Source organism: Salvelinus sp. IW2-2015, linkage group LG32, assembly GCF_002910315.2.
Source record: "Salvelinus sp. IW2-2015 linkage group LG32, ASM291031v2, whole genome shotgun sequence".
Lineage (NCBI taxonomy): Eukaryota > Metazoa > Chordata > Actinopteri > Salmoniformes > Salmonidae > Salvelinus > Salvelinus sp. IW2-2015.
The window spans coordinates 27907290-27922443 of record NC_036871.1 but is presented as its reverse complement, the minus strand read 5'-3'; the positions used below and the strand labels follow the sequence as shown (position 1 = coordinate 27922443).

Genomic DNA, 15154 nt, shown 5'->3' with positions numbered 1-15154 from the left:
ATAGTAAAATCATTTATCTATCTGTGGATATGTCTCTTTCAAATTCAGTTTCTGGAAAGGGATATATGGCTCCTCTATACTAGAAACATTTCCATACCTTCTAGTGTGTACTCTATTAATAGCATCAAAGGCAGCATTAACATCTGCACCTCTAGCATATTTTCTGTATAACCAACCACTACAAATGACATGCTGTGTTCCTAACCCAGCTCCAACCCTGAATTACTGTGTGCTCAGTGTAATTATAAAGGAGGATTGTTGTCAGGCTATAATGCAGAATGCCAGGTACACACTGGCGGTGTCTCCCATTCCCACAAACTCACAGAGCCGTAACGATGTAGCCTACAATATGTACCCTAATCTCTAAGGTCAGCAGTAATTAGTTTAGATTTCTCTCTCTTTCTTGTTGAAACCTGAAATCAGCCATTTGTCTGCTGATAAAAATAAAACATGAGGGAAATGGAGAAAGTGCAATACTTTGGTGCTCCATTCTTCCTAAGCCTGTTTAGGTCAGGGAGATCATTCAAGATTAAGTTCGAAATTGGACGTCTATCCATGTCCTTATGATGTCGGGAAATGCCTTCAAAACTGTCAGTAGGGGAAACGGTGAGCGCTATTACGGTCAAGTAGGCTTTGGTGGTGTAGATGGCTGGAGGATGGGTGTAATCCCATGACTCTGGGGCAGAATGCTGTGTGTTCAATCCCAGTGGTGGACACAGATTTAATTTTTTTAACCCTATCCCTAACTCTTACCATAACCATTTGGAATGAATGCCTTAACTTAACCCTTAAAGGCCCATCTCAGAGGAAGTTGCTGCACCTATTTTGAGTAATTCCTTTCCTAGAGCGTAAATTCTCGTTTACATTCCACCTCGAAGACTGACGCAGGCTGCTAATTCAGGAATTGGGGGTGGGAACATTGTCGTAGCAGAGAAATTACAACAAATATGGCGCTGACTGACAGCTGTCAGTGTAACTAGCTAGCATGTTAACCTTAGCCAGCTAATGACAATTATGTGAGCACCATTTCAGTTAAGAAGGTTGAAAATAATTATATCAGAAAAGATTACCAGCCTACCTGTCAGGAGATGAGTCCCAGCCAAACCATGCCTCTACCGGCTCCCGAGTGGCGCAGCGGTCTAAGGCACTGCATCTCAGTGCTTGAGGCATCACTACAGACCCTGGTTCGATTCCAGGTTGTATCACATCCGGCCGTGATTGGGAGTCCCATAGGGTGGCGCACAATTGACCCAGCGTCGTCTGTGTTAGGGTTTGGCCAGGGTAGGCCGTCATTGTAAATAATCATTTGTTCCTGACTTGCCTAGTTAAATAAAATCTAAAAATATATATACTAGCTGTTGATATGTTGAGGGTTGACATTTGCCCGACTTTTTCCATTTTAATAATACGAGTGAAACCGTGTCGGTTTCCAGATGTCATGAATATTTGGACATGCACACGGACATGATCAAATAGCTATATTGTTTGTTCTCTCTGTTTATCATTTTCTCTTTAGGATCAATAGAATGGTTGAAAATGAGAACCCTGCATACCCAGGGCACCGGGCCATGCAAAACAAATTTGCCTAAAACGTTAGTGGTCAAAACCATTCATCTTGGGGGAGTGGGGTTCTAAAATGCAATCATATCACGCAATGTTACCGTTTGTAACCCACCATGTCCATGGCGCTTTTATTGCAACAGTCCTGATCTTCTCAAATATATGTTTGCTGGGTTGTGTCCAGTCCGGGCGATGCTTTCACATCTCTGGGAGGAAGGACGTCAACATTGCACAGCAGCTGAAATCTGGTTCCATCTGAGTGAAAGCTCCTTTGTCACAACAACACCAGTTTCCAGACAATTGAAGCTGTAAAGGAGGAAAGCAGACAAAAATAGACAAGACATTAAAACATTGCATACCAGAAATAACATTCATTGACCCCCAAGTTCAAGTAATAAGCTCAAAGTACAAAGACAAAATACCTAAAGTGTTGCTTGTTCACCCTCGATCATCTCCTTGTATTGGTGACGGAGAGCAGGTTTATACTGAAAGACAAATTCCAGAAAAATAGGTTAAAACATTAATGAATTCATCTCCTATAGCTTGTTATTGCCTGTTGACTGCTACAGCTGTACTAAAATGCCCACTACACGCTCAACCTGCTTCCAGCCAAACAATGACAATGCAGACACTACAAGATAACTAGCTAGATTTAGCAAACATTTGTAAATATAAAATTGGTCATCTATTTTTTTTTTTATGCAGACTAGCTATACAATTTGTAAATCTTAACAAATGATCTAAAGGATTCTGATTTATTTGCTGGTAAAAAAAAAGGGGAGCTGCAAGAACAGTAGTTTGCACCCTCTATTTTAATGGAAAGGTGGCCGTGTGTAGGGTCGTCACTAGTTAACACAGACACAAAGTCACAAACCCCATCTATTTCTACTTTTTCTCTTAAAATTGCATTTTAATTCTCTCACATTTACCCTAACTTTAACCACACTGCTAACCTTAGCCTAACATTAAATTAAGAACTAAAAGCTCATTTTAGTTTTCATAAATTTGTACGATATAGCCAATTTTGACTTTGACTGTTTTGTCTAATGGAAACCAAAGTATAGGCTACAGAGAAAAGCTATTTGTCTCTCAGACGACTCATAATTAGGAAGAACTTTGCAGCAGGTGTTTCTGATTTAATTAACATTGCCATGCTGGTGGTTGGTAACATTTTAAATAAATCCAGCACTGAAATTAAACGTAGGCTGAAAAGAAAGTGCACATCTCATAGGAAAATACACGTAACATGCTGACAACACCGCTCGCGCATGTTGATTTGTCAACCCACACCAGATGCGATCAGGACATGCAGGTTTCTAGTAATCGCTCCTCCTTCAGGCCTCTTCTTCTTTGGACTTTATATTGCGGTTTGCAACCAACTTTTTAAGGTGCTTTACCACCACCAACTGGACTGGAGTGTAGACCTCAGTTCATCTTTCAATCACCTACGTGGGTATATGCTCCTAAAAACCAATGAGGAGATGGGAGAGGCGGGACTTGCAGCACGTCAAGCGTCAAAAATAAACTCAGCAAAAAAAGTTACGTCCTCTCACTGTCAACTGCGTTTCTTTTCAGCAAACTTAACATGTAAATATTTGTATGAACATAACAAGATTCAACAAGTGAGACATAAACTTTACAAGTTCCACAGACATGTGACTAACAGAAATGGAATAATGTGTCCCTGAACAAGAGGGGGGGTCAAAATCCAAAGTAACAGTCGGTATCTGGTGTGGCCACCAGCTGCTTTAAGTACTGCAGTGCATCTCCTCCTCATGGACTGCACCAGATTTGCCCGTTCTTGCTGTGAGATGTTACACCGCTCTTCCACCAAGGTGCCTGCAAGTTCCCGGACATTTCTGTGAGGAATGGTCCTAGCCCTCACCCTCTGATCCAACAGGTCCTAGACGTGCTCAATGGGATTGAGATCCGGGCTCTTGGCTGGCCATGGCAGAACACTGACATTCCTGTCTTGCAGGAAAACACGCACAGAACGAGCAGTATGGCTGGTGGCATTGTCATGCTGGAGGGTCATGACAGGATGAGCCTGCAGGAAGGGTACCACTTGAGGGAGGAGGATGTCTTCCCTGTCACACACAATGTTGAGATTGCCTGCAATGACAACAAGCTCAGTCCAATGATGCTGTGACACACCGCCCCAGACCATGACGGACCCTCCACCTCCAAATCGATCCCGCTCCAGATTACAGGCCTCGGTGTAACGCTCATTCCTTCGACGAGAAACGCGAATCCGACCATCACCCCTTGGTGAGACAAAACCGCGACTTGTCAGTGAGGAGCACTTTTTGCCAGTCCTGTCTGGTCCAGCGACGGTAGGTTTGTGCCCATAAGCGATGTTGTTGCCGGTGATGTCTGGTGAGGATCTGCCTTACAACAGGCCTACAAGCCCTCAGTCCAGCCTCTCTCAGCCTATTGCGGACAGTCTGAGCACTGATGGAGGGATTGTGCATTCCTGGTGTAACTCGGGCAGTTGTTTCTGCCATCCTGTACCTGTCCCGCAGGTGTGATGTTCGGATGTACCGATCCTGTGCAGGTGTTGTTACACGTGCTCTGCCACTGCGAGGACGATCAGCTGTCCGTCCTGTCTCCCTGTAGCGCTGTCCTCATGCCTCCTTGCAGCATGCCTAAGGCACGTTCACGCAGATGAGCAGGGACCCTGGGCATCTTTCTTTTGGTGTTTTTCAGAGTCAGTAGAAAGGCCTCTTTAGTGTCCTAAGTTTTCATAACTGTGAGCTTAATTTCCTACCGTCTGTAAGCTGTTAGTGTCATAACGTCCGTTCCACAGGTGCATGTTCATTAATTGTTTATGGGTTCATTGAACAAGCATGGGCAAGAGTGTTTAAACCCTTTGCATTGACGATCTGTGAAGTTATTTGGACTTTTACGAATAATCTTTAAAAGACAGGGTCCTGAAAAAGGGACGTTTCTTTTTTTGCTGAGTTTAGAACCAAGTTCTATTTTATTGCCAAGCTATGCAGACGTGTGGGTGCAATGATTGAATAACATGTACAGTGGGGAGAACAAGTATTTGATACACTGCCGATTTTGCCGATTTTCCTACTTACAAAGCATGTAGAGGTCTGTAATTTTTATCATAGGTACACTTCAACTGTGAGAGACGGAATCTAAAATCAATATAATCCGCGAAATTCACATTGTATGATTTTTAAGTAATTAATTAGCATTTTATTGCATGACATAAGTATTTGATACATCAGAAAGCAGAACTTAATATTGGTACAGAATCCTTTGTTTGCAATTACAGAGATCATACGTTTCCTGTAGTTTTGACCAGGTTTGCACACACTGCAGCAGGGATTTTGGCCCCATCTCTCATACAGACCTTCTCCAATACCTTCAGGTTTCGGGCTGTCGCTGGGCAATACGGACTTTCAGCTCCCTCCAAAGATTTTCTATTGGGTTCAGGTCTGGAGACTGGCTAGGCCCTCCAGGACCTTGAGATACTTCTTACGGAGCACTCCTTAGTTGCCCTGGCTGTGTGTTTCGGGTCGTTGTCATGCTGGGAAGACCCAGCCACGACCCATCATCAATGCTCTTACTGAGGGAAGGAGGTTGTTGGCTAAGATCTCGCAATACATGGCCCCATCCATCCTCCCTCAATAGGTGCAGTCGTCCTGTCCCTTTGCAGAAAGAGCATCACCAAGAATGATGTTTCCACCTCCATGCTTCACGGTTGGATGGTGTTCTGGGGTTGGTACTCATCCTTCTTCTTCTCCAAACGGCGAGTGGAGTTCTTAAGACCAAAAAGCTCTATTTTTGAATCATCAAAACCACATGACCTTCCCCATTCCTCCTCTGGTCATCCAGGGTCATCTGGCAAACTTCAGACGGGCCTGGACATGCGCCTGCTTGAGCAGGGGGACCTGTGTGTGCGCTGCAGATTTAATCCATGACGGCGTAGTGTGTTACTAATGGTTTTCTTTTGAGACTGTGGTCCCCAGCTCTCTTCAGGTCATTGACCAGGTCCTGCCGTGTAGTTCTGGGGCTGATCCCTCACCTTCCTCATGATCATTGATGTGCCCCACGGAGGTGAGATCTTGCATGGAGCCCAGACCGAGGGTGATTGACATCATCTTGAACTCTCTATTTTCTTCTATTTCTAATAATTGCGCCAACAGTTGTTGCCTTCTCACCAAGCTGCTTGCCTATTGTCCGTAGCCCATCCTCAGCCTTGTGCAGGTCTACAATTTTATCCCTGATGTGCTTACACAGCTCTCTGGTCTTGCCATTGTGGAGAGGTTGGTCTGTTTGATGTAGTGTGTGGAACAGGTGTCTTTATACAGGTAATGAGTTCAGACAGGTGCAGTTAAATACAAGTAATGAGTGGAGAACAGGAGGTCTTTCTAAGAGAAAACTAACAGGTCTGGTGAGAGCCGGATTCTTACTGGTTGGTAGGTGATCAATACTTTATGTCATGCAATAAAATGCAAATGAATTATTAAATCAATACAATGTGATTTTCTGGATTTTGTTTAGATTCCGTCTTCTCAGTTTGAAGTGTACCTATGATAAAAATTACAGACCTCTACATGCTTTGTAAGTAGGAAAACCTGCAAAATCGGCAGTGTATCAAATACTTGTTCTCCCCACTGTATGTGTACATTTATTTTGCAAAGCTTGCGCGGGCGTTGTGGTCAGCAATTAAGAGTCACGAAAACATTCAAAGTCACACATTCGAATTTGGCACTTCAAGCCCAAATACAGTGAGCTCCAAAAGTATTGGGACAGTGACACATTTTTTGCTGTTTTGGCTCCAGCACTTTGGATATCAAATGGTACTATGGGTAAGCTCTGGCCATTGTCTTTCAGCTCAAAAAAGTGCATTTCTATTCGTGTGGGCGTTTTTAAATTAAAAACTTTTGGAGAAATTTAACAATACTGAGCAGCAGCTTCAAAATTTGAGTAGGGTGTCCAAAACACTTCCAAATGTTATGTTTGGAGCAACTTTGAAATTTGATGTTTGGAGAAACGTGGATGAACATCTAATTCTGCCGTGAGACTGTGAGAGCTTGTTGGCTTAGGTTATGTGACTGAGCCATGGTTGCTGTGTGAAATTGTATCCCGATACTGGCACTGCGTCCTTGTGAGGGAGTCTTGTAAAATGGGTTTACTTAGCGCCTTTGCTGGCATTTTCCGAAGATAGCAAATGCACAAACACTGCCCCCTGATCGTATTAACTGTAAAACAAAGTGATGTAACTCTTTGTCTTGCTTGTGTGGCATAGGTTTCCTCTGTATGAGTTTAGTGGTCAGCTCAAAATGTATGTTGCCAGGGATGTTACAGAACCAACATGTAGTTCAGCCAAAAGACAAGTATCACTATATAATATATATGACTGATTGTCTCTTCTGTGGTTTATCATTGGACATGAATTGACTGTAAACGTCTGTCTCCAATGCACCATGTTAAACTAGAGACCTGCTGAGTGAGATACCCTTGCCCTTGGGCAACCATCCATGGAAGCAATCTCCTATCGTAACACATACAGTACTTTACATTAAAGGAACTAGTATGAGACAAGTTATTAATACTGTTGCCCTCTTTTGCAAGCACATGTCTTGCTGATATGGTGTTCTCCGTTAGCCCTTCCTATGGACACATTGTATTTTTTAATCATGCATAAAAATAATAAACTGTATAGTATACTGTACAATGCATACAGTACATGGCCCACATGTGTACTGTACACCTAGTATTTTACAGATACTAGAATACCAAGGTGTGTCGAGACCTTTCTTTAATCACTCAATTTACAGTACAAATCAGTTGAAATATCTCCACGCATCCCACTTATTTACATTTTAATTACTACTATTACTTATTTTTGGGATGTGACTATAGCAAGGCCTTGCACTAGAACGAAGCAAAAATACTTTTTCACTGGAGGTTTAGGTGCTTGTTTCTTTTAAATACCATCATCTTTGCTGAAATCCCCTCTCAAAAGAACCTTTCACTTGCTGGAATAAATTCAAATTTAAATTTAAATCCCTCTTTGCATTTCTTCAGCCTCTTTTAAAATAGCTGCCTCCTCTTAGAAAGCTGTTTATGTAGTGATCTGTTCATAATCCAGTTTGTTTCTCAACAGCGAAAAACACAGAAATCGTATTATCACTATCTTGGAGAGATGATGCGAGAAATCAGGAACTATAAATGTCTGGATCTGTAGAAGTTTTCTAAGTGCAAAAGACCATTGATGTAGAACAGTAACATTTGACTTGCAAATATCGATAGTACATTGTATTGAGAGATCTCAGAATGTATCAAATACCTTTTGTGATGTTATTCAGAAAATTAGACAATGGCTGTACAGAAGTCTCAAATATCTGCTAGGTAGATAACTTATCAAAAATGTTCTACCATGTGATATACAGCTTTTGTACTGAGCATATGAAGATTTAACTATTGGCACATTGGGTGAACCTTACATGTCATTGACAATCTTCCAGACTTCTACAAACAAAAACCCTTCCCAATCTCACAAYGCCTTTTAATATTTTGTAGAAAACAAGATTTAAACAAGAATGAAATTAATAAAAACATAAAACAGCAACACATTTATATGGAAGTACCTTGTGATATCTATCCAGTTGAAAATATGTCAAATAACTGGGAAGAGCCTGTTGGGAGATTTTAATTTGCTCCAGCTAGATTGGGTTCATTGTTTGGAAACAAATTATAATTCTGTCTCCAGAAAGTTAACAAATATCTAAACAAAAGGAAATCAATGGCCAAGTCCATTAATCACTCAAACCAAGCTACTTGTGCTGAAGAAACTTACTTCATAATCAATTTCTTTGTTTTGCTCAAAAGGGCATTTGCATTCTGATTCATGTCAGCAAGCTTATTGTATTGGGCGCAATCAAAATATTGTAAACCACATTAATGAAAGTATTTTTGTATTTTCAAGTGTCTCTGAATAGTCATCATGAAAAACTGTGGTTGTCTTACAAACTGCTGTAAAAAGCTGTTTTTAACATAGACCACTGCGCTACTGATAAGYGTCATGTGTTGATTTGTCAACAACAAAAGGTATCGAGGTGGAACATTGTGCCAGACTCTTGTGTCTAGTGATTTAAGACTTATGAGTCTGGCATTGATAATACTGACCTTTAAGCACAAGTACAAGCAATCCAACTCTGCAGAGTTTCTGCTAAAGATCGTTTGTTATATAACTGAGACAAATCTGTGAGCTACAGAATGTGTTGCTGAATGCTACTTATTATTCATTATTATTATTATCAAGACAATCTACTGCTCATCAGCATGATCATTACAGAAGCCACAGACTCACCTGTTGCCATTTTTTGTGGTCATTATTTTGCCTGGCCATCCCAGGGGAGCCACTTTGTGGATGGGTCGGGGGTTATGTCGGTCTGTTGCCTCGAGTCAATATCTGAGACTGCTAGAGTAGACCCAGTTGAAAACCAGTCCCCAAGACCCAATACTTAGACCCAGAACTAGACCTAGTGTTTCAAAACTGTGACAAGATCAAGACCAGTTTAAATGTTGAAAACGAGATCCAGGCCAAGACAATTGTAAGAAGTCAGGCATCTTATTCCTAAACATAAGCCATTGCATTGCCTAACAGCTCACACATAAGGGAAGCAAGGCACCCTGGCACTTGTGTGTTAAATCATTCCTTCTTGGCCACATAACTCTGGCAAGAGGAGGTATTGAGCGATATGTCTTGACCACAAGTTGAGTGACTACGAAGACCATGTTGTCCAAACATTAGCCCAGACCCAGACCAGTAGTATTGGATCCAAAGACACCGATCCATACACCTTTGGCACTGAAACCCTGGTCCATGCGGTCTTAAGTGGTGTTGACCTAGACCATGAGATCAAGTCTCCATCTTTGCTACATTTCACTAAAAGATGAACAACTAGTCCATTTTAATCACCTAGCATACTACGATATTCAGAACTGTTGAGCATACAACTTTTCCCAGAGATTGTGTTTGCCATGGTAAAGCACGAAAGAACAGTCAAACTTTTGTCTGCAATCTGACTTCTTCACTACTACAGCAGCAGATCACCCAACGGTGTTATGTAGCTTTTGAATCACTGCAGTACCTCAAGTCCTCGAGTCGCGAAGTTGTCATTAAGCATTGGGGGTGTGTCTTTAAAGGTCACCCACCGTTATACCCTAGTTATCCCCAAGGGGACTGTTGGGTAGTACTAATTGTTTCTTTAACTGTGATTTAGTTATATGCGGGTGAAGATAATGATCCCCATGGAAAATGTGCTATCTTTTCAAAGAAACTTTCCCAGCCTGTTGACATCAACATAAGGATAGTTACATATCCTGGAGCTATATCATCAACATAAGGATAGTTACATATCCTGGAGCTATATCATCAACATAAGGATAGTTACATATCCTGGAGCTATATCATCAACATGCACTTACAGTGCCTTCAGAAGTATTCATACCCCTTGATTTATTCCACGTTTTGTTGTTACAGCCTGAATTCAAAATTGATTAAATTGATTTCCTTTCTCCCCCATCGACACACAATAACCCATAATGACAAAGTGAAAACATGTTTTAGAAAATGTAGCAAATTTATTGAAAATTAAATGCAGAAATATATAATTTACATAAGTATTCACACCTTTGAGCCGATACATGTTAGCATCACCTTTTGGCAGCGATTACTGCTGTGAGTCTTTCTGGGTAAGTCTTCTAGGAGCTTTGCACACCTGGATTGTACAAAATGTGCACATTATTCTTTAAGCTCTGTCAAGTTGGTTGTTGATCATTGCTAGATAGCCATTTTCAAGTCTTGCCATAGATTTTCAAGACGATTTAAGTCCAAATTGTAACTAAGCCATCTATGAAAGCGGACAGAACCAAGTTTTCCTCTAGGATTTTGCCTGTGCTTAGCTCTATTACGTTTCTTTTTAGCCTAAAAAACTCCCTGGTCTTTGCCGATGACAAACATTTCCATAACATGATGCAGCCACCACCATGCTTGAAATATGAAGAGTGGTACTCAGTGATGTGTTGTTGGATTTGCCACAAACATAATGCTTTGTGTTCAGGACATAAACTTCCTTTCTTTGCCACATTTTTTTTGCAGTTTTACTTTAGTGCCTTATTGTAAACAGGATGTATGTTTTGGAATATGTTTTATTCTGTTCAGGCTTCCTTCTTTTAACTCTGTCATTTAGGTTAGTATAGTGMAATAACTGCAATGTTGTTGATCCATTCTCAGTTGTCTCCTATCACAGCCATTACACTCTGTAACTGTTTTAAAGTCACCAATGGCCCCATGGTGAAATCCCTGAGGGGTTTCCTTTTTCTCTGGCAACTGATTTAGGAAGGACGCCTGTATCTTTGTAGTGACTGGGTGTATTGATACACCATCCAAAGTGTAATTAATAACTTCACCATGCTCAAAAGAATATTCAATGTCTGCTTTATTTTTTAAATGTTTTCATCTACCAATAGGTGCCTTTGTGAGGCTTTGGAAAACCTCCCTGGTCTTTGTGGTTGAATCTGTGTTTTTTTAATATATATTTTTTATTGAACCTTTATTTAACTAGGCAAGTTTGAAATTCACTGCTTAACTGAGATGAGGTAGTCATTCATTAGTCCATGCAACTTATTATATGACTTGTTCAGATTATTTTCACTCCTGAACTTGTTTAGGCTTGCCATAACAAAGTGGTTGAATACTTATTGGCTGAATACATTTCAGCTTTCATTTGTATTAAGTTGTACAAATTTCAAAAAATACAATTCCACTTTGACATTATGGGGTATTGTATGTAGGCCAGTGACACAAAATCTAAATTGAACCCATTTTAAATTCAGGCTGTAACACAAAATATGGAAAAAGTCAAGGGGTGTAAATACTTTCTGAAGGCACTGTATGCTTTGTTGCTCTTTATTTGCATATGCAAATTGCTAAAACATTTTTTAATTCCAATAATTTTATGTGACTATTTCTGTGATGAACAAGGCATCAAGTGGTTGCACAATGGCAGACAGATGAGTAAATGGGGTTTCGCACTATAAACCAGGAGGTGGTGATTGGCTATTCGTATTATTTGAGCACAATTCTGAAGCATTTTATCTTAAATTAACCTCACTTTATTTTAGTACATAATGATTTCAACATTTTAGATTAATGACTGAATGAATATTCATACCTACTCTGTTGTATTGCATGGAAACCTAGAACTAGAACCAGCTTTGGGTTGCCGGTTACCTAGATTTGAATTTAGATTTTTTTAAAGCATCGTTGGTTGACTTCATAAAGATAATTTATTGTTCTTACAGTACATTAGAAGAATTCCGGAAAACATTATATTTGTGTAGGCTTTACACACAGCCCGTATTGTGCTCAAAAACAATGGGGTGCTTTGACATTTCACTTCTTTGCTTACATAATTTGCAGCAGAATGCAAAAAGCTTTTAGACACAGATGTGACCCGTTGTAATACTTTTCTAAATGCAATCAAACACTTTCTACAAACATGAGCAGGACTTTTTAAATGTGAACCCTTGTCTGACATGTAATTTCATCCAACCCACTCCTCTTTTCATTCCTCCACTATCTCCCCCCAGTTTTCCTGTTGATGAAATAGTTTTGAAAAACACTATATGCTGGTTCATGGGTCAGTCATGTTGTAGGCTTTGGAATAAACCTTTTTGTAGATTAATCAGGGACAACGAATATTTTTTTTGCGATTTAATTTCACTGAATTTGTGAATAACTGAGCTGCTGGGCTTACTACACTGTCCTCTAATGTTTTTCATTTAGGATTGCTGTCTTACAATAGTTCAGGACATGACGTAATCAGTACTTTCTTGGACAAGCGCTTAAGATGTTCTTTCACTATGATTGTCTGCATCAGATAAGAAAGAAAACATGATTTTATTATTATATGATGTTGAAAGTGATGGCTCTATGCTTTCATATTTTCTAAACCACCAACACGCACGAATGGTGCATAAGAAAGAGCAAACGGAACAAGAATGTACTCTTGACGACCCTCTTTTCAGTATGTACCATGAAATGGCTCTTGAAAGACAGTTACAAAATTAGACGTTAAATTGGGCATTAAACAAGGTGATGATCAACTGCCAAACCTTAAGTAATGATATGCCCTAGCCATCCTCAAGTCCCCAGCCTTGCTTAACCAAATTGCGCAGATAACAAAAAGCACAGAAAATACATTATTATTATTATTACACACTGTGTTCACACGTCTCTCCCCGGAGACTGGGATGACACAACCGTGTTGATAAGCGTGTTTTGGGTGGCCTCTGTCATCAGCTGGGGAAGGAGATGCTTGCATCTCTAAGAGGCCCCCTTATGGGTATCACTTATTTTAAATGCTAAACCGCGGCACCCTACCCCCATACACCCCCTCTCCACTCCCCCGCCCCTCACCTCTCCTCCCGCCCCAGGCTCCACCCATAAGTGTGGCTTGCCTTTGTCATTGTAATCTGGCCCTGTTTGCTAAACGCTTCCAATGTTTACTCTCTGCTACGGGGGCTTGTATTAACAGGAGTCAGCAGGATGCGCATGACATCACTAGCACTGGGGCTGGGGGGATTTTGTAGGAGCTGCGTTTGTGATGTCTCGAGGCCTCTGTCTTCTCTCTCTTTATTCCCCCTTCTCTCTATCCAGGCTTGTCTAATGCATGAGCTAACTCCTGTCTCTTATACACATCTAGATGTGTATAAGAGACAGCTGCTATGCAGCAGCTAGCCTTCCTTCCTTAGTCACCAAAAATAATTTCCAGGTCCCTGGCTTTTAATGATAGCTTGTCCTCTCTGGTAACAGAAAAGATCTAGGACAAAATGGGTTTTCATTCATTCAAATAGGAGAGAGGGAAATAAAATAAGACAGACAGGTACTAAGATACAGAAGGGGGAAAAAATTCCAATTAACCGACAAGGCTTTCATGACATATACTTTGGTTGTTGTTGCCGTAGCGATAAAGTCGCAGACATTGAAACTCGTCTGTTGAGCCATTGTTATCATCCCTGGCCATCTGCTGCCGAGGACTGACATTCCCGCTCATTTGCATGATGAGTGATATGGGAAGCTTGGGAGGGCGTATGCCCCAGTCAGTCCTATGACAAAGCAAGTGAAAGTTTTTGAAGCAGAATGTAAGGGGTAAGAAAAACGAGATATATATATATATATATATATTTATATCAAGCATGTGTGTGTGTAGAGGGCTAACGCATGCATCTGCCTCCTGTTTGTGTGTTTTGCGGATGTGGGAGTAGAATGAGGAGGGGGTTGTCTGCTGTTGATGTGCAAATGTGCATCATATTGAAGGACTGTGAATGGGGAGGTGTGACGTAAAAAGGGACCCGAACGCAGGTGCTTATCTCCAGGCTGTCAAAGGCATAGTATGTCATATTCCTGGGGACTACCTTTCAAAGACACTGCACCAGCTCGGCCATCAAGCGACTGGGGGGAAATCAAACTTTCTGGATRATAGAAGTAGGTTTGTGTCAAAAGTAATTTTATAATAATAATAATAATGTATAGTGGTTATGGTGGTTCGTTTTTTTTGTCATTGACATCAAGCGCTGAGTGTGAGTGCATGTGAAAGACAAGCATTTTATCCTCTTGATGTTTGATGCTGTCATATGACTTCATAAAAAGGTGATTATATATGTTAAAAAGTTAATGCACATGTTTATTGCTATAGGACAGTAACTACTAATGTGTTAATAAGTTTGCTATAATTTTACAATATGAATACAGAAATAATATAAATTGTTATATTTATAAATGTCATGTCTGCACTTCAAGAAAGTATCTGTCTGCTAAATACAGGATTGTTGCCATGATGTGGATCAGTGCTCTTAGTAAAAGTGCAGCTTCTACAAGGGTCTCAGACAGCTAGAGAGGACATTATATTGCTCAAATGGGGTTTTAAGAAGCACAACCTATATTTGGATCATCCAGATCGCATTAAACGCTGTCGACACAAATGCTGTATGTTTAATTCAGGTAGAGTATAAGCTAAGGTCTTAGAAGAACACGTTAGTATTGTGTCTGAAGACAATGCTTTGTCAGGTTGTGCTGGGCAAAAGTTGCATTAATGCTTGTTGAAATCCTGTTGTATTCTAAATGTTGTATAATGGTCGATAATAAGTGATCATTGAGACTTCTGTGGCAGACATGGTCCAGACCTTACACTTGAACAAACTCTGAAGAGACACAGTACACGGTCTCCAGGGAAACTGTTGATTTAGTGGGAAGGATGGATGTTTCAAAGGTTTATCATCAGGACCGTCAATAGACTTAGGCCTATGCCTCYGAAGGGCAAGGATAGAAGAATATGTTAAGGGATAATTTGGAAGAAAATTAATAATTTTTTTCATAACATACTGCAGCTAGGGATTTTGTCAAGACAACTGGTGGGTTGATAAGTGAGTTGTGTATTGAGAAAAACAACTTGTTTTTTGAGGCCTTTGCATAGGTCACATGATTAAATGAATATATTTTCAGGCGTAACATGTTGTGTGGGTAAMAATACTTTAATTCTAGTCAGTCCCCCCTAGCGGAAAC

At 40.5% G+C, this 15154-nt stretch overlaps 1 protein-coding gene across 7 annotated transcripts in view; it reads left to right on the top strand.

Moving 5' to 3' along the window:
- Positions 1-15154, top strand: part of LOC111956814 (suppression of tumorigenicity 18 protein) — a 63760-nt gene that overhangs the window by 5593 nt on the left and 43013 nt on the right. Inside the window, exon 1 of one of the 7 annotated variants that reach the window (XM_023977461.2) lies at positions 13774-14077. The exons of 1 other annotated variant lie outside the window; for it this stretch is intronic. In XM_023977461.2, the coding sequence (XP_023833229.1) occupies positions 13918-14077 (160 nt within the window). In that variant the 5' untranslated portion in view covers positions 13774-13917. Of the gene's footprint in view, positions 1-13773; positions 14082-14156; positions 14243-15154 lie in introns of those variants that run through there. 5 more of the 7 variants (XM_023977460.2, XM_023977457.2, XM_023977458.2 and 2 more) reach the window with 5 other exon arrangements.